This window comes from Tachysurus vachellii, chromosome 2, assembly GCF_030014155.1.
Source record: "Tachysurus vachellii isolate PV-2020 chromosome 2, HZAU_Pvac_v1, whole genome shotgun sequence".
Lineage (NCBI taxonomy): Eukaryota > Metazoa > Chordata > Actinopteri > Siluriformes > Bagridae > Tachysurus > Tachysurus vachellii.
In genome coordinates, this window is record NC_083461.1 from 3,786,306 (window position 1) to 3,810,381 (window position 24,076).

A 24,076-nucleotide genomic window follows, 5' to 3' on the forward strand; every position below is an offset into this window, starting at 1 on the left:
CAGCGTTAGTGTTTTTCAGTTTTACCACCGTAAACGGATGAAAAATCCTTATTTTCCAATTAAAAGATGTCCTGAATTGTTTTATACCACAGCAATTTTCCAATAATTACAAGATTCCAATTATTAAAGAACAGCAATTACTTTTTATCCATTTATAGTTACACATGACATGATGAAGGTTAAAATAAGTTATCACTGTTGTTATACTTTACAGCAGCTCATTTTATTTCTAGCTCTTCAAGGAAATACAATAAAAAGCAGCTTGACATGTACAGAGATAGCATGTTTTATATATATTTTAACATACATATATTTAATAATAATAATAACAACAACAACAACAATAATAATAATATTAATAATAATAATTATACAAATTTAGAGTTTATTGTAAAAATCGATTTTCTTTTTCATAAACATCTTTTTTTTTTTTTTTCTGGAAATAAACCAATATGAAAGCATTGTGTAGCTGTTAACTGTTATTGTTCACTCTCTCTGTTTGTTTAAGCAAGGAAATAAAGTACATTTCAAACATTTAAATTTTAAGTGCAGGTTTTAGAAGAAAACTGTTCAAGGAAGATCCACGAAGAAGATAAAGGAATTCATAGCAACATTTTTCATCATTTTGTTTGAAAACTGACTGCTATGTTGGACATGAACCACCTCAGTGAGTAATGCCCACCCACATATAACATGCACACACACACACACACACATATGCACACTGCGTACATCTGAGTTTACTGGAACGGGCAAACAAGCATCAATCACCTCTTAAAGGTCATCCACCTATCAGACACGGACTAACAGGGCCTACGCCTGTCAATAACCAACTGCTTTCAAAATCTGTGTCAATAATCTCTCGCGTTTCACACACATGTGGTTCTGTGTCAAATTTTCACTTGACAACAAATGAAACATTGGAAAATGACATGAACATAAAGGAATTGTTTGACAAGAAAATGGTGAAAAAAAAAACAAGTTGCTTAAGAATAACTTGAAATGAAAATAAATTAATCCTGTAAAAAATCATCCGTAAAATGAATGTCATATAAGAAACAAGAAAATAAATGAATCATGTGGAAAAAAATCAAATAAACATAAATAAATTGTTTGAAAAGAATCAAATGCAAATAAATGAGTCGTGGAAAAAAATTCCATGTAATCGAATCAGTTAAAAACACAAAAATAAATGAATAATGTAAAAAAATCATAAGAAAAAGTAAATCATGACTAAATAACTAAACAAGTATCACACATCACAATTTTTGTGCGGAAATCATATATCGAAAAACCTCATTAGTAAAGTTGACTGAAAAATGGCATAGCAGATGATTATTTTATGGGATTTTGCATTTTTCTTCCCATCCATCACAAAATCAGAGTTATTTTCATTATCTAAGAACTGTACTTAAAAAAAAGACAAGCACTTTACAGGCAGCGCTAGTTTAAGTGTTTAAGGCTTTGGGTTGTTGATCAGAGGATCAGGGTTCAAGTCCCAGCACAGCCAAGCTGCCACTGTTGAGCAAGGCCCTTAACCCTCTCTGCTCCAGTGGTGCTGTATCATGTACCCTGTGCTCTGTGCTGTACCCTGTGCTCTGACCCCAACCTCCAAAGTTGTGGTATGTGAAGAAAGAATTTCACTGTAATGTAAATGTGGCAAAATAAAGTCTTCTGTTCGAAACAGGTTTCCTAAGGACACATTTTTCTACAGTGACCTCGCGCATAAACTCGACAAATCCCGCCAAAAACAAACAGATCGATGCGTGATACAAATACGACTCTCAGAGCTGCGCCTCAGTGCCAGTGTAAAGTCAGCCAGCCAGCATTAAACCGACAAATAACATCAGGGGTCTCACAATCTGCGAAATTAATAATCACTTACGGCAGTCCTGAGCTCCTCCTTCAGCCCACGATTGTTCTTCTATCCAGCTCAGGATAAGCTGAAGAATGGACCACCTAAGGAAAGCGACCGTGTTCCTGGGGTTCATAAACTGGCTTTGCTTGGTTTCAGCAGTAAAGGTCAGTCTGAATTTGGCTATTTTACATGGTTACAAAATTCCTACTAGTGTGTGTGTGTGTGTGTGTGTGTGTGTGTGTGTGTGTGTGTGTGATAAAATTAAACGCAAATGTTACAATTTGATTTTTTTAAATGACAAAAAGTTACATGTGCAAGTCACAAGTAAGTCTCAAGTCATGAACTTCAAGTCAAAGTCAAGTCGAGTCTTTTTTTAATATTTGTCAAGCAAGTCTTAAGTCTCAAATTTGCGACTTAAGTCGGACTCGAGTCAAGTCATATGACTCGAGTCCCCCATCTCTGGTAAATATTAATTAATAATAATAAAAAGTATTAAAAATTAATAAAAAAAAATTCTTGCACACTTGCTTTATATGTCTTAAACTTCACCAGTGGTGTGAGCGACATTTCAGACACCTTAATAAGTCAGTGCTAATTCGCTAAAGCCGCGTTTAGACGATTTCACGGCTTTGCGAATGCTTTTTGCATCCAGGAATCTTTTTATTCTTCTTTAAGCTGCATTTCTATAACCGATGAGCTGCGAATACACTCAGAAACAAATTCCAGAGTTAAGCCTTTCATGAATAAATAAGTTTTAGGAGCACTATGAGCAAACAATGGATCAAACATAATGCTAAAATATGAAAAAAAATAAGGAAATGAGTATTTTAAAGAATTCTTGACAGGTAGTAAATCTATGCAGTTTAGGAATGTTTTAGAGCGCAGCTGAATTATACTGAATCATCTGATTTTGAGAACCGAAGACCTTTTCATTTACTGTAACCTGGAACGGAGCTGGAATCAACTGGGTTTCTTTAACCCAAATTACTGACTCTCTTGCGCAACCAGTTTCTACCAGAAGGCACGTTATTAGCTGAATGGAGTCCTTGTGTGTGCAATTAAAGAGTCATATGATCTCAGTGTATTAGACGACATTCAGCTTCAGTTTCCTTGAATACTTAAGGATTAGTCCAAGAGATGCAGGTCTTTATGCAAGAGATCTTTATGGAGAACAACATCATGAAGACCAAGGAGTTTAGGACACGTTCCAAGTTGTGGAAAAGTATCATCCATCCATCCATCCATCCATCCATCCATTCATACAAACAAACATACATTTTCTGTAGTATTTATTCTACACAGATTCATAAGAAACCTGGAGTCTGTCCCAGGAGGACTTGGGTGACACCCTGTATGGGGTTCCAACCCATCACAGAGCACACACACACTACAGACTTATTTTAGAGCTGCCCATCATCTTACCCTGAGGGAAACCCCTGAGGCACACATGCAAATGTGCAAAGCAAACATGCTAACCATTAAACTATCACCTGCAGAGTGATATTAAATCTGTCATTAAACAATGAAAAGAACATAACTTCAGTTCTAGATGAGGATGTACACCAATGATACACCAACAACAAAATGGGTTCTCCAGGGTTCCTGGTTTGTTCCTGAGCTCGAGTTGAAGTCTCTGAGGTGTTTTGCAGGTCCATCCTGACTGGGATCCAATCCAAGATGTATTCCTGCTTCCTTCAATGTTTCTACTTATAGATAAATAAATATACTCTATCTGATTAAATTTTTGTGGATAAAAGTATTTTTATAGATACAAAATACATTTAGATACATTTATATTGCAAATAAGTGTCCTGATAAATCTCTCATGTTTCTACTTAACCCGCATTTCATTCCATGCAACTGTTCCAGCGGTTAATGAGTATTAGTTCATGGATTTCTCTAAAAAATAAAAAGATCTATAATGTTTTCATTTGACTCTCATTTGACTGTCCCATTATTCCTGAATTCAATAACAAAGACCAAAATTCCATAAAAATAGGAAAGATTCTCGAGTACACACAGTGCCTGAAGTCTGAAGTATGTGTGTCTTACTGTGAATCCTTTTGTCTAAGCTATCAGGAAGTGAGGTCATCAACCTTGGCCACAAATCAACAGCCTGGGAGCCTTTAATGAACATTACTGCAAATCTCTCCTCCATATCCAGGTCAGTCTGTAGAATCCTTTACAAGTTTTTTTTTGGAACTGAGTCTATTTATCTACTGGCTGGTGTTAAATATCTTATAAACTGGAGATAGCTAGCTTTAAAATACACTAACTATACTAAGAAGAAGCCTTTATTTGTCACATATACATTACAGCACAGTGAAAGACTTTCTTCACACATCCCAATGTTGGAAGCTGGAGCAATGAGGGTTAAGGGCCTTGCTCAAGGGCCCAACAGTGGCAGCTTGACAGGGCTGGGGCTTAAACCCTGATCCACAACCCCAAGCCCAAGAGCCACCACTGTGGCGCTAGCTAGCTAGAAATTACGTTATCTAACAAATAAAATACCCCACATTGTGCTTTAATAATCATATTTACCATTTTCACCCTAAAGTTGATTATTTTCCTATAACGCGACATCTCAGCAAATTACCCATAATTACACATTTCTATTAATTACATTCCAACACCTCATATCGCACCGTATCCGTTTATACAGTAATGTGCAAAGTCCAAACTTTATTTAATCCCACATCCCTCACAAGTTTGTGATTCTTTAGAAGTTATTTTAATGTATCTTGTAAAATGACCTAAAAAAGGTCACATGGTGTAAAAACTCCTCTGTACTAAACCGTCTGTCTGTTACAAAGCCGTGACACTGGAGACTCCTTCCATAAACGTCTCAATATCTTTCAAACGTCTGCATATCAACAATCAAACATGTTTTTATTAGAAATTAGACATTTTGATTTATGTATATATTCCTAATCATGTGTTAGGTCATGTGGTTAAGTAAAGATGCCTTTAAAAATAATGAAAACATTTTGTATATAGAATTTGAAAATCTTGAAAATATTGTGGGATGTGGTAGCCTAGTGATTAAGGTGTTGGACTAGTGATCGGAAGGTCATGAGTTCGAATCCCATGTCCACCAAGCTGCCATTGCTGGACCCCTGAGCAAGGCCCTTAACCCTTAATTGCTCAGTTGTATGAATTGAAATAAAATTGTTAGTCACTCTGGATAAGGGTGTCTGCTACATGACGTAAATGTTGTTGATTCTGGAGATTTTACCTGTCACACTACTAACCACTGACAGTAAGCACTCAATATTTTCTAAAAAGTGTGTATATGTATATATATATCCAACGACAGGTGATATTCATGTGTGTCTTTACCTGCAGCATCACCTCCACCTTTGAGTTTCGAACCCTCGATCCCGAGGGCATCATCTTCTACGGAGACACCAAAGAGGGCCAAGATTGGTTTGTTCTTTCCCTCCATGATGGTGTTCCTGAAGTGCAGATCGGTAAAGCGAATATATTGGTCAGTGTGAAAGGAGGACCGAAACTGAACGATGGCGTTTGGCACAAGGTAAGAATTTTCCTTAACACCAACGTCTTCTAATAAATCGTCTTCTTATCTAAAAACAAAGGGAGAAATGAGCAGGAAACGCTTCATATAACATATTCACGGTGGGTTAAAGGATGAATATTGTATGTAAATCTTGATTTCTGATTGAAAACTGATGATTTCTTAAAGAGTATGTCACAATTATTGAAATGAAAATAATTAAAGGCTAAAATATCCAATTGTTTAGAACTAAACTGAGATCAGACCTTTGGAACCCCAAATATTGTAATAGCAGGACAAACATCGATACTGATCCTGAGCACCTCGGACATCACTGTAAAATAATGAACCCAGTAAGTTTGCAATTTAGAACAAGTTAAAAAACATATGGAAGGGGGCACGGTGGCTTAGTGGTTAGCACATTCGCCTCACACCTCCAGGGTCGGGGTTCGATTCCCGCCTCCACCTTGTGTGTGTGGAGTTTGCATGTTCTCCCCGTGCCTCGGGGGTTTCCTCCGGGTACTCCGGTTTCCTCCCCCGGTCCAAAGACATGCATGGTAGGTTGATTGGCATCTCTGGAAAATTGTCCGTAGTGTGTGATTGCGTGAGTGAATGAGTGTGTGTGTGCCCTGCGATGGGTTGGCACTCCATCCAGGGTGTATCCTGCCTTGATGCCCGATGACGCCTGAGATAGGCACAGGCTCCCCGTGACCCGAGGTAGTTCGGATAAGCGGTAGAAAATGAATGAATGAATGAATAAAAAACATATGACTCAAATTGCACTGAGATGCATGACATCTGTCACATCTGTCCTCTATAGTAGAACATATTTCAGATAACCAGGCCTTAGAGAAATGACTTCTATGTAGTATTTTATATTGTATAAGGCTCAGACGAGCACTTATCGTACTAGAACGTATTCTATCTAATGCAACGGCCCACTATTCCTCTTCAAAACTCTCTTCGAGCTCACCCTTCTAAGCTCTTTTAATTTTATCAATCGCACTCCCATCTAAACACAGTATCCGACCATAGATTCTTGAAATTTGTGACCTCTTGTATAGGAGGTGAAGGGGGTAATTAGGAAACAGAGTGGCAGCACGATGTCTGACCTGTAAAAACCAGAACAGATGGGATTCAGGCAGCACTAGTTCAGAGGATAACTGTTCATAATTACAAAAGGTACCTTCTTTATATAAGTCTTGAAAGCATCTGATGCCTTTTCCATGCCATTGCTTAAAAACAGGATCAGTAATAGATGGTGAAATAGATAGAAAGAAGGGGGCATAGAAGACTTTATTATTGCCACATATACATTACAGCACAGTGGAATTCTTTTTTCTGCACATACCCTAACTGAGGAGGTTGGGGTCAGAGTGCAGGGGCAGCTATGATACAGTACCCCTAGAGCAGGGAGGGTTGAGGGCCTTGCTCAAGGGCCCAGCAGAGGCAGCTTTGCTGTGCTGGGCCTTGAACCCCGATCTTCCGATCAACAACCCAGAGCCTTAACCAGTTGAGCCACCACTGCCCCTACATGAGCGGGGTGAAGTAAACAAAGCCAGTAAATCTGAGCCAAAATGTTGATTTATGAACATTTGCTGAACAATAGCCCACCACGAAGCTTCATCTATGAAGCAATGGATTCCAAATTCTGGGTACTTTACAGCCCCTCAAAAAGTGTGTAAAACAATCTGGTCAATAGACTTAAAGAAACGCTTAAGAAACAAAGGAATGCACTGAAAAACAAAGAGAAATTTAGGCAACATTTTTTACTGCATTAATCGACCAGTCAATGACAAAAATAGTTTGTTGCTGAGGAAATTTAAGCGTATTTAATATGTAGTCGTCCATCTCAGGAGTGAACGTGACGTACTGTACAGGGTTTGACAGACAGGCCGCAAGTGTGGAAAATCAGCATGTAATTAATCCATGAATTATAGTCGTAGTACATGTCAGGGGTCAAAACACTCAGACAGCATTAATCAAAGAGTAAGCTGTAATCAAGAAACGGAAAAAACAAGCAAGGAACCAAGAAAATAAAGAAAAACTATGATACCACTGACAACATCAGAAAGAAACAGAAACGCAAGAGTTTATTTTATTTGGGGCTGGGGGGTGGGGGGTATTGTGGGGCAGAGACTGGACCGTCACTGAAATCAACACACACTTAAACATAAGGTTGTTGTTGCCATGGGAAACATGACAGTAACAATTATTCCTTATATCCACCTGTAAAAGATCAGCGACTGCAAAATAGAAATAATATTAAAAATTAAACCTGTGAAAAAATCTGTTAATCCAAAAAATTTGTTAAAGTTCTTTAGTACATTCATTTCACATAAAGGTACAAATGGTTTTTGAGATGTATTTTGTCAAATATTTGCAATGAAATATCAGGATAAAAAATTCAGAAAAGGAATCCAAGCTTGAGTGAAGTTTAAAAGACATTTTCTTCCAGTTTAAGTTCCAGTTTAACTTTGTGACACACAACATCTTCAGCTCGTGCAGACCTGTGGTCTCTGAGCCGCTACCAGACGCTCGTTTCCTTCTGCCATGTGCACGGTAAAGAACAAGCCTGTTATTGGCAAGAGAAGAAAGTCATCCTTCCTTTCACCTAGAAATATGACCCAGTTACTTACTGAAACACAGCCATGGGCGGAGCTACAGATGTCAATCAAGTCAACAAAACATGAGAACCTGAACAAACAAAAAAATAATAAACAAACAAGCCAACAGATAGATAGATAGATAGATAGATAGATAGATAGATAGATAGATAGATAGATAGATAGATAGATGAATAAATGAGTAGATAGATAGATAGATAGATAGATAGATAGATAGATAGATAGATAGATAGATAGATAGATAGATAAATGAATTGATAGATAGATAGATAGATAGATAGATAGATAGATAGATAGATAGATAGATGAATAAATGAATAAATAGATAGATAGATAGATAGATAGATAGATAGATAGATAGATAGATAGATAGATGAATAAATGAGTAGATAGATAGATAGATAGATAGATAGATAGATAGATAGATAGATAGATAGATGAATAAATGAATAGATAGATAGATAGAAAGATAGATAGATAGATAGATAGATAGATAGATAGATAGATAGATAGATAGATAGATAGATGAATAAATAAATAGATAGATAGATAGATAGATAGATAGATAGATAGATAGATAGATAGATAGATAGATAGATAGATAGATAGATAGATAGATGAATAAATGAATAGATAGATAGATAGATAGATAGATAGATAGATAGATAGATAGATAGATAGATGATAGATAGATAGATAGATAGATAGATGAATAAATGAGTAGATAGATAGATAGATAGATAGATAGATAGATAGATAGATAGATAGATTGATAGATAGATTGATTGATAAATAGATGCATAAATGAATAGATAGATAGATAGATAGATAGATAGATAGATAGATAGATAGATAGATAGATAGATAGATAGATGAATAAATGAATAAATAAATAGATAGATAAGAAACCTGAGATGCACATAATCAGAAATTAAATCCCAGTGATGTGATCTTTTAGCCCTAACGAAGACTCAAGATGATACTCAAGGCATCAAAGACCATTGTAGAAAATTAACATTGTAAATTTTAACATTTTAAAGCTTAAAATATTTAAATTCTTTGTATCTAATTGTTTGCACTGAGATCAACATGAGACATGGACTGTTTGAGCTTTTAAACTTTGGGATTTACTTCCCAGATCATACCATTTTATCTCCAGTGGTTTAATCCATCATGAAAGACTTGAAGACTTTACTGCATAAACTACAAGTATTATTTAATTTGGTTAAACATTTAATTCATAGTGTTAACGTTTACCTACAGAGGACTTTATAGCACATTCTATAGAATTTCTACAGAACTTATACAGGCGGTGACATTAGATGTTTTATTTCATTTTGTCTTAATGTAAAAGTCAGAAAGTTGACTAATTGAGCGGTTTTATAAAAAATAAATAAATAAATAAATAAATTTTTTAGTATTTTTTTTCTCGCAAATTCGAATTCCCATCAAATTCAAATTGAAATTTTATTTGTCACAATCATTCATGACACGACATGCAATGCAAATGTTTCTCATTGAAAATTGTTTTAAATTTTTTAAAGCACATAGGTAAAGAGCATTTGATCGCATTTTTCTGTAAGAAGCTGATAGAGTAAAAGCAATAAATAAAATAAATTACAGATAGAAGATCCATGAAGGTAAATAAGGATTTATTTCTTCTCTTTGTTTTATGTAAAGGTAAAGAGATATATTTTACAGAAACCTTTATGTCATCTAACAGGAATTAATCGAATTCTAATAGATAAATCCTGCAGTATTTCTTTATAAATGTCCTGTGTGTGTTGTGTTATGAAGACCTGAAGGTACACTTCATAGACCAAATCGTTTTACCAAAACAAATATTATGTATTTACATATCCAAAAAAATCCTAGGACCAAGTTTACATAATGGGAAAAGGAAAATAATCGTCAATACATTTTCTTTTTAAACGGTGTTAATGAGCTCCGTGACTACAGTCCTGTTCTGCTTCCAGAGGCTCAGGGAGAAACGGACTATTTTACGCTCTGTGTCGAGAAAATGAACACAAACAGCTAGCTGTCTCTGATGAGATGTTTAAATCATACGCAACTGGATCATCTAATCCAAATATGACGCAAAACTTTCCTCTGGAATCACACACACATACACACACACACACACACACACACACACACACGTACAAAAAAGAAAGTTCCCCACACCACAGAGCTGAGCCTGTAAACCTGTACGATGAGATGAGATGATGAGTGCTCAGTGCTCAGAGGGAAGCTGGACTGAATCCAAAGGTCATAGACAAACAGACTGTAGCAAGGATCAACACACCGGGATTAATGATCATTCAAACAGACGAAGCAAGGGTTACAGGAGGTAAGGAAAGGAAAGTTAAGGAAAGTACTTATGTAGGAACCAAGAAATGAGGAGAGAGAGGACACACGCCTGTAAATAAGTACAGTACAGTAAATGATCCAATAAAGAATAAATTAAGTACACTATAAAACAATGCAGTGATTTTTTTACTCCGAGGCCAGCGTATTCAGGTTGTTGTCATGGTAAACAGATAAGAAAATAAGAAACGAGTGATGAAATGGCTGAACGTACTCGTGTAAATACATGAGCTGTAAAGTTTATAAAACCTTTCGTAAAAGACCCAACAAAATCGCTGCATGAACGTCAACAAAGAGTCGAGTGAGGTGACGTGTGGAATATTGGTAAAGCTAAAGCACGAATATTTTAGCACGTGATGTAGCTACATCTCAAGTCATTATAACTGAGTGTGAATCTGCTCTTTAGAGAAAGGAGAGATTGATTATACAGACCTTTTTATGATGAAGTAGCCAGGATAGACTCAATGGCACAAAGCCAAAAAATGTTTATTTGTCATTAAGGAAGTCACAGTTAAAATAACATAAGGTTACATCATATCTGCTAAAGTATGCTGATGTACCAAATCCATGGAACATGATCGCTAATCATGAACTGGAGAAATCCAGTAGTGATGTTTGTTTTGGTCCCTGATAAACTACTGTAGCTCATTCCTCACTTTTACTTTTAGACAACAATTTAATTTCAACAACTTAAATTTTCCTGACAGACTGGACTTTGTGTTTCATGCATCTTTTCTTCACTTTTCTTATAAGGAGGAGCTAAGAAATGAACAGAGGTTTCAAAAAAATGTTTCAAAACAATCTGATGCTATTAAGAAGAACGAAAAGACTTAGCATCTAAAACCCAACAGAAACAGAGCATCGACACGAAGCTGCTAAGGACAATATGGCCGGGGTGCCAATAATTATGACACTCTTACTATTCGTAAATAAAATAACTATTTGTGTCAAATAAAAGGAAATTCTTGAGCTATGATCCGAGATCAAACTGATCTGTTTTCCTTCTTAGGAAAAAATATGTTTTATTTTTTTCTTCAATTTCAGTTGAAGGTGCCAAAATTTTTGGAGCAGCCCAAAACCTTGTGTGACTTTTTAAGAAATGTAGCCAATGTTTTATCCTTTGTTTTGTCAGCTGGAGCTGCGCAGCGAGGGGAAGTATGTGGTTGTAGAAATCAACAACAAGGTGGAGCTGGTGGTGGGAATGGAGTCGGATCAGACGGACGACGTGATGACGGGGAAAATACGCCTGGCTCTCGGAGGGATGCTGGTGGATCAGAGCAGGCTCCTGCATCCTGTCAGTCAGATCACGTTACATATCTCATTCTTCTTCCTTATTTTGGTGTAAGGTTTTCACTTCTGTGAGCTCATCCCTCACTCCTGCTTTTCAGTTTAAACCTGAGATGGATGCATGCATACGGGCAGGAAACTGGCTGAACCTCAGCGCTCCCTGGGACGCAAAGCCGGACTGGAAACCGTCACCTTGCTTTCCGGAGATCAAGAAAGGCAGCTACTTTCCTGGAAGTGGATTAGCTCTGTTTAATACATCTGGTGGGTGTTTAATGTTGCTCTCTTTATTTGTAAAGCACCTAACATGCATTGAAATGACAGCTTAAGGTGATTAAAACTGTGTGGAAAAAACATATAATAATGTTATAATTTATATAATAAATTAAATAATTAAAATATATATTTTTTTTACTTTAAAAAAAACATTTCTAATGAGTGAAAAAAAAAAACAATAATACATCTGATTATAATTTTTCTATTTTTTCCTATATTTCTATCATTTTTTTTCTGTTAAGGGAATCACATCAAATGTTGTTCCGGATTCTTTTTTTTTTTTTTTTAATTAACATTTGTTCTATTCTATTTGAATTTTAATTCTTTTATTGACTCATTTTGACCTGCGATTCAATTCATAAAATCGAAAATGTTTGTCAGATTTGGATAAAAAGAATTATTAGAAAAAAAGAAAATAAATAAATAAATAAATAAATAAATAATAATAATAATAATAATAATAATAATAATAATCATTATTATTATTATTATTGTTATTGTTGTTATTGTTATTATTATTATTATTATTATTATTATTATTATTATTATTATTAATTAATTAATTTGTTTTTATTTAAACCTAACAGACATCCTTGAAACTCAATTAGTTCCTTATAGCACTCTTGCAAATAAATATTAGTTAAAATAAGAATTAAATAAAAAAATAAGTTATAGTGTAAAGAGAATTTAAAAACTTTTAGGGTTTGTCTGCACAGTACACAGTACACTTTGACTCCTGGCTGTTAGAGGGTTGTGTTGTTCATAATATTTTCTCTCTGTATTGACGCAGATCTTCCTGGAGTGGAGACAGAAGAGAGAGGAGTTACGATTGAGGTGCACGGATCTTGGCATGGAACCTTGTTGAGTCTTCACAGCCTCGATCTCCAGTACATTCTGCCCAGGGATAAGGTGAAGGAGGACAGGGAATGATGGCCATAAGAATCATAAAACATGCAGGAGAGATACAGGAGATTATTCATAGACAGGGATGAATTAGGCAGGAACCTAAAGAGGAACATCCTCCATGTACCCCTGCTTATTCTCTTACTTTACATCTATCTGCATGTGTTTTGGTGTGTTGTGTTGTATTCCATCCTTGTTCATCCCTGCTACTACCCCTGGTTACTGAGTGTCCACAAAGAAAGTATGTGCACCCCTGAGCATCTTCACACCTATATGTGCTTCAACCCCAAACTGTTTCCAAAATGTCTGAAGCACACCATCTGATCTCACTAATGCTCTAGTAGAATGTGTGAATGAACACAAATCCCCACAGCCACAATCCAACATGTAGTGGAAAGCCTCCCAGAAGAGAAGAGAAGAGAAGAGAAGAGAAGAGAAGAGAAGAGAAGAGAAAAAATGATGTAGAAGAGAAGAATGAAGAAGAGAAGAGAATGATTGAGAAGAGAAGAGAAGAATGGAGAAGAGAAGAGAAGAGAAGAGAAGAGGAAAAAATGATCTAGAAGAGAAGAATGAACAAGAGAAGAGAAGAGAAGAGAAGAGAAGAGAAGAGAAGAGAAGAGAAGAGAAGAGAAGAGAAGAGAAGAATGCAGAAGAGATTAGAAGAAAATGATTGAGAAGAGAAGTGAAGAGAAGAGAAGAATGAAGAGAAGAGAAATAAATGATGTAGAAGGGAAGAATGAAGAGAAGAGAATGATTGAGAAGAGAAGAGAAGAGAAGAGAAGAGAAGAGAAGAGAAGAGAAGAGAAGAGAAGAGAAGAGAATGATTGAGAAGAGAAGAGAAGAAAAGAATGGAGAAGAGAAGAGAAGAGAAGAGAAGAGAAGAGAAGAGAAGAGAAGAGAATAAAAAGAAGCACCCCATGATACAGCACTCCAGGAACAGGGAGCGTTGAGTGCCTTGCTCAAGGGCCTCAACTCTCCCTGTTCCTGGGGTGCTGTATCATAGCTACCCCTGCACTCTGACCCCAAGGTCCTTCGTTGGGGTTTGTGAAGAAAAAAATTCCGCTGTAATGTATATGTGGTGATAATAAGAAGAGAATAGTTTATTATAATAGTGAGGCTGTATGGCTATATGCTAAAATAATATATATATTTTTATTTTAAATATATATATTATTGTAGGGGGGCACGGTGAATTAGTGGTTAGCACGTTCACCTCACACCTCCAGGGTTGGGGGTTCGATTCCCGCCTCCGCCTTGTGTGTGTGGAGTTTGCATGTTCTCCCCGTGCCTCGGGGGTTTCCTCCGGGTACTCCGGTTTCCTCCCCCGGTCCAAAGACATGCATGGTAGGTTGATTGGCATCTCTGGAAAATTGTCCGTAGTGTATGATTGTGTGAGTGAATGAGAGTGTGTGTGTGCCCTGTGATGGGTTGGCACTCCGTCCAGGGTGTATCCTGCCTTGATGCCCAATGATGCCTGAGATCCTGGCGTCCCCGTGACGCACAGGCTCCCTGTGACCCGAGGTAGTTTGGATGAGCGGTAGAAGATGAATGAATGAATGAATGTTAAGAAAATTCACAGTAGACTGAATAATTTGCACTTCAGTAAGAGCTGCATTACTGAATGACTGCATGAGGAAAGAGTAAAACAGGTTTTCTGTATTTTTAAGGAAGAATCTGGTTCGAGCAACACTGCTGTCTTCACCAAGCTGACGCTGACTTTACTGGAACATTCCCTGGTGTTAAACGGTGAGACAGAGCTGGAGAACCAAAACATCAACTTCCTCTCAAGGTGGAAGGAAGGGATGAGTTTGGTGTTCGGTGGAGTTCCAGGTAAAGCAACCAGTAAAACTGTCACATTTTACTGCATCTGATATATTTATATAATACAGCAGAGCTATTTAATATTTTTATTTTAAATTCATTTTCACGTTTCTTTAACCCTTTTGTTTTATTATTATTATTATTATTATTATTATTATTATTATTAGTCACTAATTGTGTGTGCAAATCGTTTTATACTTTATTTTTGGTGATTATTTTGGAGGCATAGTGATCGACACTACACAATAAATGACAGTAATGCTAACATAATAAACTATAGGCTTTGATAGATATAAAAATGTAGCTGTGAAATATCTCTACACAGACTCTATGCTTCATTATGTGGGTTGTGATGTAAACTTTTGCAGGTGAGACCGAGGACTCGACAAAGCCGCACCGTCTCCAGGGCTGTTTGGAAAAAATCCTGATTCAGGGACAAGACATCGATCTCGATCGGGCTTCCTTCAAGCACACGTCTATCTCATCACACAGCTGTCCTGTAAAAACAGTGAATGAACTGATAGAAAGTTAGTAAGTCAGGGTTGTTGTTTTATTTTTAATATCATGGTATGGGGCGTGGCCACACCTCCACCAATCAGCTTCCACCAAACGCTGTAATTATGTATTACATAATTACAGTGTCATGTTGGCCCACCTTTAACACCCATGTTTAAAATCCTCTTTTTCCTTCATCTTCATTTACATTTCTGTCATTTATCAGACTCCCTTGTCCAGAGTGACTTACAATTTATTTCAATTTATACAACTGAGCAATTTAGGGTTAAGGGCCTTGCTCAGGGGCCCAGCAGTGGCAGCTTGGTGGACCTGGGATTCAAACTCACGACCTTCTGTTCAGTAATCCAACACCTTAACCTCTATCAATTCAATTCAATTTATTTGTATAGCGCTTTTAACATTTTCCCTTTGTCTCAAAGCAGCTTTACAGAAGTATCTTTGTGTTCAGGTCACAGAAGATTGAAAGATAATTAAAGTGAATAAAACAGGTCACTTATCCAGCTTGTCTAAAGGATTTTGTGATACCAATTTCAGATCCCCGTATGTGGCATTTAGTCAACAGTACCATAAAATAAAATACAACACAAATAATATTTTTGCAAACACTCATGTATCACGCATTGAGCGTGACAGGCCCTCATTTTGGTCTTTTGTCACGCTCTCCCGCCACACATTGTATTTGTCACGCAGAAAAACTGACTATCATATATTTAATAAGCCACAGCGCCCAAAATGTATCAGTCCGCACCGCTGTCTCTATGGAACCGGGCAGGAATCAAGCGCGTCTCCCCTGGAGCGCTTAGTCGAGCCTGACACTTATCAGCCAATCAGAAAATAGCACTATCTGGATAAGATTTAACGCAACAACAAATGAAAAAAAAGTAAATCCTGGAATTGTTCAACATCATCCTCATACACCCACAGAGAAAAGCACTGGAGCTGCGAGCATCACTTTGAGCACAGAGTAAGTCATGATCTCCTGTTTTAATGTTACAACTAATTCACAACTTGTTTGACACAAACAATGACATTGTGACTGCTGTTAGAGACGTTTCCCAGATAATCAGCATCAGTTTTTCATGAGTGTCTGTAACTTAGCCAACAGTTTTACAGCCTGTTCACTGACAACACCTGCTCAGAACAAGTAGTCTAGGGCCAGTGGTTCTCAAACTGGGGGCCCTGAGATGGTGCCAGGGGGCCCCGGTTCACTGACAACACCTGCTCAGAACAAGTAGTCTAGGCCAGTGGTTCTCAAACTGGGGGCCCTGAGATGGTGCCAGGGGGCCCCGGCTTTATGACATTTTATAAAATAATGAATTTATCATAAATTCTGTGTAATTAAATCTAACCTACTAACCAACAGCACTACACTGTATAATTTAATATGTTTTGGAATGTTTTATGTCATAAATTTTATTTTGGGAGGGCAAGTAGGGATCCACTGTATATAAGGGGGCTGCATGCCGAAAAAGTTTTAGAACCACTGGTCTAGGCCTAGTCATATTTTTGTTATCACACGATGACTGACATTTTGTCACATCTCTCTCCAAATAGGCTTAATAATTTTATTAGCACTAAATAAATTAAAGTGTATTGCAGGGTCGATGTTATAGGTCACTTTTAAAATCATGTCATATTTGATATCCTGGCCATGGATGCATTAATCATTACATCTGTCTTTCAAAGATGTCAACTAAAAGGCAACTAAGTATTCTCTCATTCGCCATGAGAGGAAAGTGCCCTAAAAAGCCCGCAAAGATCGCAGCCTTGGTGCTTCCACATTCTAATGCTGATGCAGAGAGGGTATTTTTGATGGTCGGTTTGAATGAAACCTCAACACGAAACAGCTTGTCTCTGGACGAGACATTGTCCTCAATCATGACCCTAAACATGTCTGGGCTTGAGCCAAACTGTTTTAAATGGGAGCAACATTACAAATGATAAAGGGGTCCAAAAAGGCAACAAACACTTACAATAAACACCACCAGTCATAATCAATCTCTCTCTCTCTCTCTCTCTCTCTCTCTCTCTCTCTCACACACACACACACACACACACACACACACAAATTAATAAATGGAAATTGAATAAATATTTTGTATTTGGTTAAATTGTGTTCAGTTATCCTTGGGTGGGCGGTTGGAGATGTCAGAACTTGAGAGCCCTGAAAAAAGGTCCAGGTACAATGGTACATCCAGCACTTTTATGACCACATACTCTAATAACATTATCCCTGATCCAGGCTGCTCACAATGAGAGATCCTGGAGTTGACTCCGAATCTGATTCGAGAGATTATGAATCAGCAGATTCTGCACAGCAGTTCATGAAAAGACAGGAAACGAGATAGAATAAAATAAACAGTTCAATATTAATTACATTTAATACATTTCTAACTGTTATGTTCTCGCTGTTATGGATGACCAAACATTCTTATCACGTATTTTCACCGTTTTTTGTGTAAATAATGAGCTCAACTTCTCGGACTCTCGAATCCGAAAATGTCTGGAGTCGAAATAATGTCTTTTTTTTAATAATTAATCTCAGTTCTTTTTAATTTTTTTTGTCGTTAAAAACATGTGATTTCTCTACATGGTGCTTTATCGAAAACCGAAATCGGAAAAAAGAAATAAACAGATTTATATTATTAATGCAAGCAAGATTTTTTGTAATCTAGCGCCATCTAGTGGAAATAACAAATAACACGTTTTAACACGTTAGTGTGATTATTTATATATTACCTACCTATACAAGTGTGTGTGTGTGTGTGTGTGTGTGTGTGTGTGTGTGTGTGTGTGTGTGTGTGTGTGTGTGTGTGTGTGTGAGAGAATGTACAAATACACATTTTCTCAGAAAACTCTTCTCTAAATTTCAACACGTTCTTAATTTCATAATTTGTCCATCAATTTTTGGAACCTTTTATCTTTTGTACCTTTAATATGCATCACAAAAGTGTTTCATTATACAGTAAATACATTTTAAAATATAGTTTGAAGCAAAGTTAATAAAACACTTCACAATGTGTTTTGCTCTATAAAATGTATTTCTTACAACTAATGAGAAAAAGAAATGGTTAAAGAATTGTCTCTTAGGACCTCTGAAAGACCTTTTCTGAGCCTCTTCAGGTGGCTCCAGCATTTCAAATCCTTTTACAGAAGTTTTATAAAGTATAATAAAGTAAATGTTAATTAAGGAGTTGTGTAGACATTTTAAATGCCTTTAAATTGTGTTTCCTCTTTGTTTTGTGTGACTGCTGGAGTCTGGCAGCACTAAACAAACACAACAATGAACATAATACAATCAATAATATTTTATACTCCATATTTCATTTAGGGATCATTTTCCTTCATCCACCTTACATTAAAACATTAAAACTAAAAAATATACACACACAAAAAAAAGTTTTAAAACATTAATTCTTTAGTAATAATTTTCAAGAGTCAAGGCAAAATGAAAAAAAAAAGCTTTTCATTTTCATTATCATTAAAATACACATTCAAATTATTTAAATAAAATGACTTTTAAACAAATTCTTATAAACAATCATTAAAGACAATCACACAGTCTATATCATAAACATCACCATGAGAGTAAACAGCATCTGTGTTATAGATGTAATAACAGAATTATTTGAACCCTTATAACACAACAGGCAAATATGATCATATACTGTAACACAAATATAAATGTTCTCTACGTTTCAATAATTTGATCAGCAGTTTTTGGCTTAGACTTAGTACAGAACTTCTTGTCACTTTTGTACCTCTAATAATCATCATAAAAGCATATCTTTATACAGTACCTGCATGTTTAAATATGGTTTAAAACAAAGGAAATAAAACACTTGTGGTGGCTCCAGCATTTCAAAACCTTTCAGTAGAAGTTGAATACAAGTAAACTAAAGTAAATGTTAATTAAGTCATTGTGTAGATGTTTAAATACTGTTGTGTTTCCTCTTCATTTAATATGACTGTTCAAGTTAAAACAGGAGACATTAAATAATCATTAGTCAATGTGCAAGAATCAGTGCCTCACCAGCCACGAGTCCCTTCACACATCACAGCTATATAGCTTGTACATGATAGAACAAAAATGACTCCAGTATCATGGTGTAACATGTAACAGTGTGTTGAGTGCAGCATAAAGTGCAAATACACAACAGTGTGAGATGAGAACAGGACAATAAACACACAGGATAAAAGAAACACACAGGACAACAGAACAGTGATGTACAGGAAAGCTAAAGATCCTGCAGTTTTAGATTAAATCTGGTCTCAGCATTTTCTCATGTAATAATAGATGATCAGGTAATCTCATGTAATGTAAATATTGATCCATACAGAGATGAACAATCCTAGCAGTACAAACCATCCTGAAACTGGAGCGCTGTTGGTGGTTGTGAATTGTTGTTGCCCTGAAAAAAAAATAATAATTTGCTTATTTATTAGGACATTTTCAAAGCTGTAGACTGAGAAACTGTAGAACCGTCAACACTAAGAGACATTTTTGTGTCGTTTGGATGTTAACACACTACCTGACATGCATGGAGACTGACTACAGTACATCAGTATAAAAACCGTACAAAGTGGGACTGAATTTACAAATAAACTCTACACTAGAATGTTCACTCAGCTCACAGGAACTTAACAAAACCTTTAACTTTCAGTTCACAAAGTCTGTAAGTATCATTAGAATAAGAGATGTATTTACCTTCTACCTTCAGTAACACAGCTCGTGGTTCTCCGTCCTGAGATTCATCGTGGATGAGACACTGATATAATCCTGTATCAGACAGGTGAACTGGACTGATGTGAAGAGAGAGATCACCGTCTAGAAAGCCTTCTACTGACATCGTGAATCTGTTTTGTTTAGTCATCGGTCTGTTTGCAGGAGTGTACAGCAGAACCTCGTGTCCATCTTTCTTCCACTTTACATCTTTAACAACTTGTCGAGTGTCTCCGTAACACGGGAGAGTGACGTTCTTCCCCTCGAAAGCCTTTACAACTGTCGGAACTTCCGGATAAACAAAAACAAATGACGTTATTACAGTTTAGCATTTAATGTGGCTGGTCAGACTTTACTACAGACATGTTAAGAATGACAGAATGTTCTGCTGATGACAGCAAGAGCACTTACTGATAACTTTCAGCTTTACTTCAGTCACTGATATTTCATTACAGCTGCACATGTAAGAGCCTGCATCATTGTAGGCTACTGAACTGATCATCAGGGAGAAATTTCCTCTGCTTGTATCTCCTGGTAGTGTAAATCTTTTGTTAAAATGCTCTTGTTTTGAACACTTCCAGCTCTGAACAATGACAGAGTTGTCAGGAATGAATCGGCTCCACAGAACCGCTGGACAATTTCCTGAGCAGTTACACGGGAGGGTCAGGGCTTTATTCACCATCGATTCTATGACGATGAAGGCTTGGCACTGTGGCATCAGCAGGTAAACTAACAGATCAGAGAATAAATCAGAAAATATATTTTGATATTTTGAACACCTCTAAACTGAGCAGGAGCAGGTCTTTTAGTCACTTAGACAGAAGCTTAAATGTCTTTAACAGGTTTAATGAGAACCCCGACAGAACCCCATCCAATCCAGCACGTCTCTACTCTTGTTTTATATTCTTAATCTCTCTTGTCCAAAACGCCACCATACAATATTCTGGATCCCACTAGAGCAGAGGTATTCAACTAAAATTTAAAGAGGTCCAGTAAGAGAAAATTTCTTGAAGCGAAGGTCCGGAAGATCATAATGTCTAACTAGTTAGTGTGATATATATTCATGTAGCCTAGTAGTTGTATCAACATCTGCAAGCAATCAATACCTGACTGTCAAATCAAATACATTCAGTACAAGTCAAAAACTAAATATTTATTGTCATGTAACATAGAACTGAACATATGTATGATTGTATACATGTATAACCTTCTCTCATTAAATTAATAAAAGTAGGGCTACATTTCAAAATAAGAGAAAATAAATAAAATGTGAAAATTGTGTATGTTTAAATAAAGTGCTTAACTTTCCCTTTTATATCTCAGTGAGAGAACTGAGCTCTAGCTTGGTTTGGCAGGATGTTAAACCTGGGCTTGAATGGAGTCAGGGCCGCTCTCATACACATGTGGAGGTGCTCATTAGTGACCCTGGAACAGTATTTAGTTTGGATTATGTTCATTGTAGAGAAAGCTGCCTCGCAGTTGTATGTAGAGCCAAACATGGTCAGGATGTATAGGGCTACTTCACTCAGACCTGGGAAATCTGTCTCAGGGACGCCGTCTTCAGATTTGAGTGGAAATGTTTGTTCAAAACCTTTATGTTTTGTCTCATAACGGCGTTTCACTTTGCCACGTTTAATAAGTGCCACAGTTTCTGAACATATGACACACTGGTTTAGTGTGAAGTGTGAAGTGGGAACACAAATGAGTCTGTCCATTCTGGAGTAAATGTTTTCGCTGTACACTTTTCTTTTTTTGGAGAGCGGCATTTATTCTTTATTCTTCCTTTTCTCCGTCTCACTCGTCTGTTTCTCTCCCTTTGTTTTCTACATGTATCGCTATCTTTCTTTCACGTGTAACTTCACTCTAATTCTCTCTCATCTGTCTTGCGCTATTGAGTCGCAGTGTTTACTTCAGGAACGCACAGACTTGATTGACGAGTGGTGTCACGTGGGATGACTTTAACTCGCATGCAATCGCTCTGGGCGTTTCCACAACCACTACTGTAAATATTGCAAAAGCTGCGCCGGAAAATGGAAGCGCCCCGTCAAGTTCTAAATCATAACCTTTTGTTTTAGCTGTAGGTCCGGGTCCGGATCGGACAGCTTCTGGGTCCGGACCCGGACCGCGGTTCGCCTGTTAGTGACCCATGCACTAGAGGTTCCATGGTAAAACACAACTAGGGTAAACACAACATCATGTCAAGAAATGTTTGAATCTGTCATCAGTGTTTAATACAGAACTATAAACAGTATCACTTACCCATCACAGTGATGCCAGGACTTAAAAGCCACTTCATGGTGTTTCAGAAAGTTCTATAAGAGAGTTACCTACAAGAGCAGCATGATGTAAAGAAAAGGAAACTTTATAGCTGGCTGACACACACACACACACACACACACACACACACACACACACACACACACACATATATACACACACACATATACACACACATACACACACACACCTTATAGCTGATGATCTATGAGTTAACTGAGTGCATCTTAAAAGACTTAAATAAAGATTAAATAATCATCACACATAAAGATATATTATCTGACACCACATTGACTTTACAGCTGTAAAGTTACTGTTTGTCTGTTTATACTTAAGTGTTACTACAATTTAATACGGAAGCGTATTGCATTCACTTGAGTAAAAAAAATCTACTGTTTTTCTGAATTAACGACTTAATTTTTCAGGAAAAAAATTTTTTTTGCTCTGTTTTTCTGAATTAACGACTTGGACATGTTTACGTCAATGCAATTCACATTAAGTCGTTAATTCAGAAAAACAGAGCAAAAAAATTTTTTTCCTGAAAAATTAAGTCGTTAATTCAGAAAAACTCAAGCATTTACTCAAGTGAATGCAATACGCTTCCGTAATGTAACAACACAAACAGAAAAAGATAAAAAACTTACAGATTCACAATGAACTTTTCAAAACGTTTCTCAAACTCTTTTTGTGTGCAGCACGAAGCAGTAAGAGCTTTACCTTTAGATCACAGGTTCATATGAGACATCTGTAGGAGGGTGTCACCACTTAATCTTGTGTACTCATCGCTTTTAATACAAACGGGAAATTCTCCACCTCTAAATGTTAGGAACGTCACCAAAATCATACTCTAATATCCGTCCACCCGGTTATTTTGTTCATTGGAATGAAACTTCACTACTACTGCGAGGTATGCCACACCACGTGATAACACTCAGCCAATCAACAGACGAGTGAGTCGGAGAAAGGGAGAGAAACAGACGAGTGAGTCGGAGAAAGGGAGAGAAACAGACGAGTGAGACGGAGAAAGAACAAATGCCGCTCTCCAAAAAAAGAAAAGTGTACAGCGAAAACATTTACTCCAGAATGGACAGACTCATTTCTGTTCACACTTCACACTTCACACTAAACCAGTGTGTATAAAGTTCTCTCATTAAATAAATAAAAGTAGGGCTACATTTCAATATAAGAGAAAATAAATAAAATAAAATAAATAAAAATTGTGTATGTTTAAATAAAGTGTTTAACTTTCCCTTTTATATCTCAGTGAGAGAACTGAGCTCTAGCTTGGTTTGGCAGGATGTTAAACCTGGGCTTGAATGGAGTCAGGGCCGCTCTCATACACATGTGGAGGTGCTCATTAGTGACCCTGGAACAGTATTTAGTTTGGATTATGTTCATTGTAGAGAAATCTGCCTCACAGTTGTATGTAGAGCCAAACATGGTCAGGATGTATAGGGCTACGTCACTCAGACCTGGGACATCTGTCTCAGGGACGCCGTCTTCAGATTTGAGTGGATGTGTTTGTTCAAAACCTTTATGTTTTGTATCATAACGGCGTTTCACTTTGCCACGTTTAATAAGTGCCACAGTTTCTGAACATATGACACACACTGGTTTAGTGTGAAGTGGGAACACAAATGAGTCTGTCCATTCTGGAGTAAATGTTTTCGCTGTCCACTTTTCTTTTTTTGGAGAGCGGCATTTGTTCTTTATTCTTCCTTTTCTCCGTCTCACTCGTCTCTATTTCTCCTTTTCTCCATCTTACTCGTCTGTTTCTCTCCCTTTGTTTTCTACATGTCTGTCTTACTTTCATATGTAACTTTACTCTAATTCTCTCTCATCTGTCTTGCACTTTTGAGTCGCAGTGTTTAATTCAGGAATGCACAGATTTGATTGGCTGAGTGTTATCA

At 36.8% G+C, this 24,076-nt stretch overlaps 2 protein-coding genes across 3 annotated transcripts; one reads left to right on the forward strand and one right to left on the reverse strand.

Annotated features, from left to right (window-relative positions):
• The first annotated feature begins 1,791 nt into the window (after positions 1-1,791).
• Positions 1,792-15,261, forward strand: shbg (sex hormone-binding globulin). The gene is made up of 8 exons (XM_060894071.1): positions 1,792-2,022; positions 3,931-4,022; positions 5,204-5,393; positions 11,499-11,660; positions 11,755-11,914; positions 12,717-12,835; positions 14,497-14,659; positions 15,019-15,261. The coding sequence occupies exons 1-8, from the start codon at positions 1,951-1,953 to the stop codon at positions 15,180-15,182; spliced, it is 1,122 nt and encodes a 373-aa protein (XP_060750054.1). The 5' UTR covers positions 1,792-1,950; the 3' UTR covers positions 15,183-15,261.
• A 2,698-nt stretch (positions 15,262-17,959) lies between these two features.
• Positions 17,960-23,032, reverse strand: LOC132862210 (uncharacterized). Of its 2 annotated transcripts, none has more exons than XM_060894132.1 (5): positions 22,811-23,032; positions 22,149-22,216; positions 20,301-20,618; positions 19,875-20,177; positions 17,960-19,578 (listed from the first exon to the last, which is right to left on the reverse strand). In XM_060894132.1, exons 2-5 carry the CDS (start codon positions 22,183-22,185, stop codon positions 19,478-19,480), a joined length of 759 nt encoding a protein of 252 aa, XP_060750115.1. In that variant the 5' UTR covers positions 22,186-22,216; positions 22,811-23,032; the 3' UTR covers positions 17,960-19,477. The 2 variants fall into 2 exon arrangements, with proteins under 2 accessions (XP_060750115.1, XP_060750123.1); XM_060894140.1 differs by having other exon boundaries at positions 22,884-23,023.
• Positions 23,033-24,076: the final 1,044 nt, after the last annotated feature.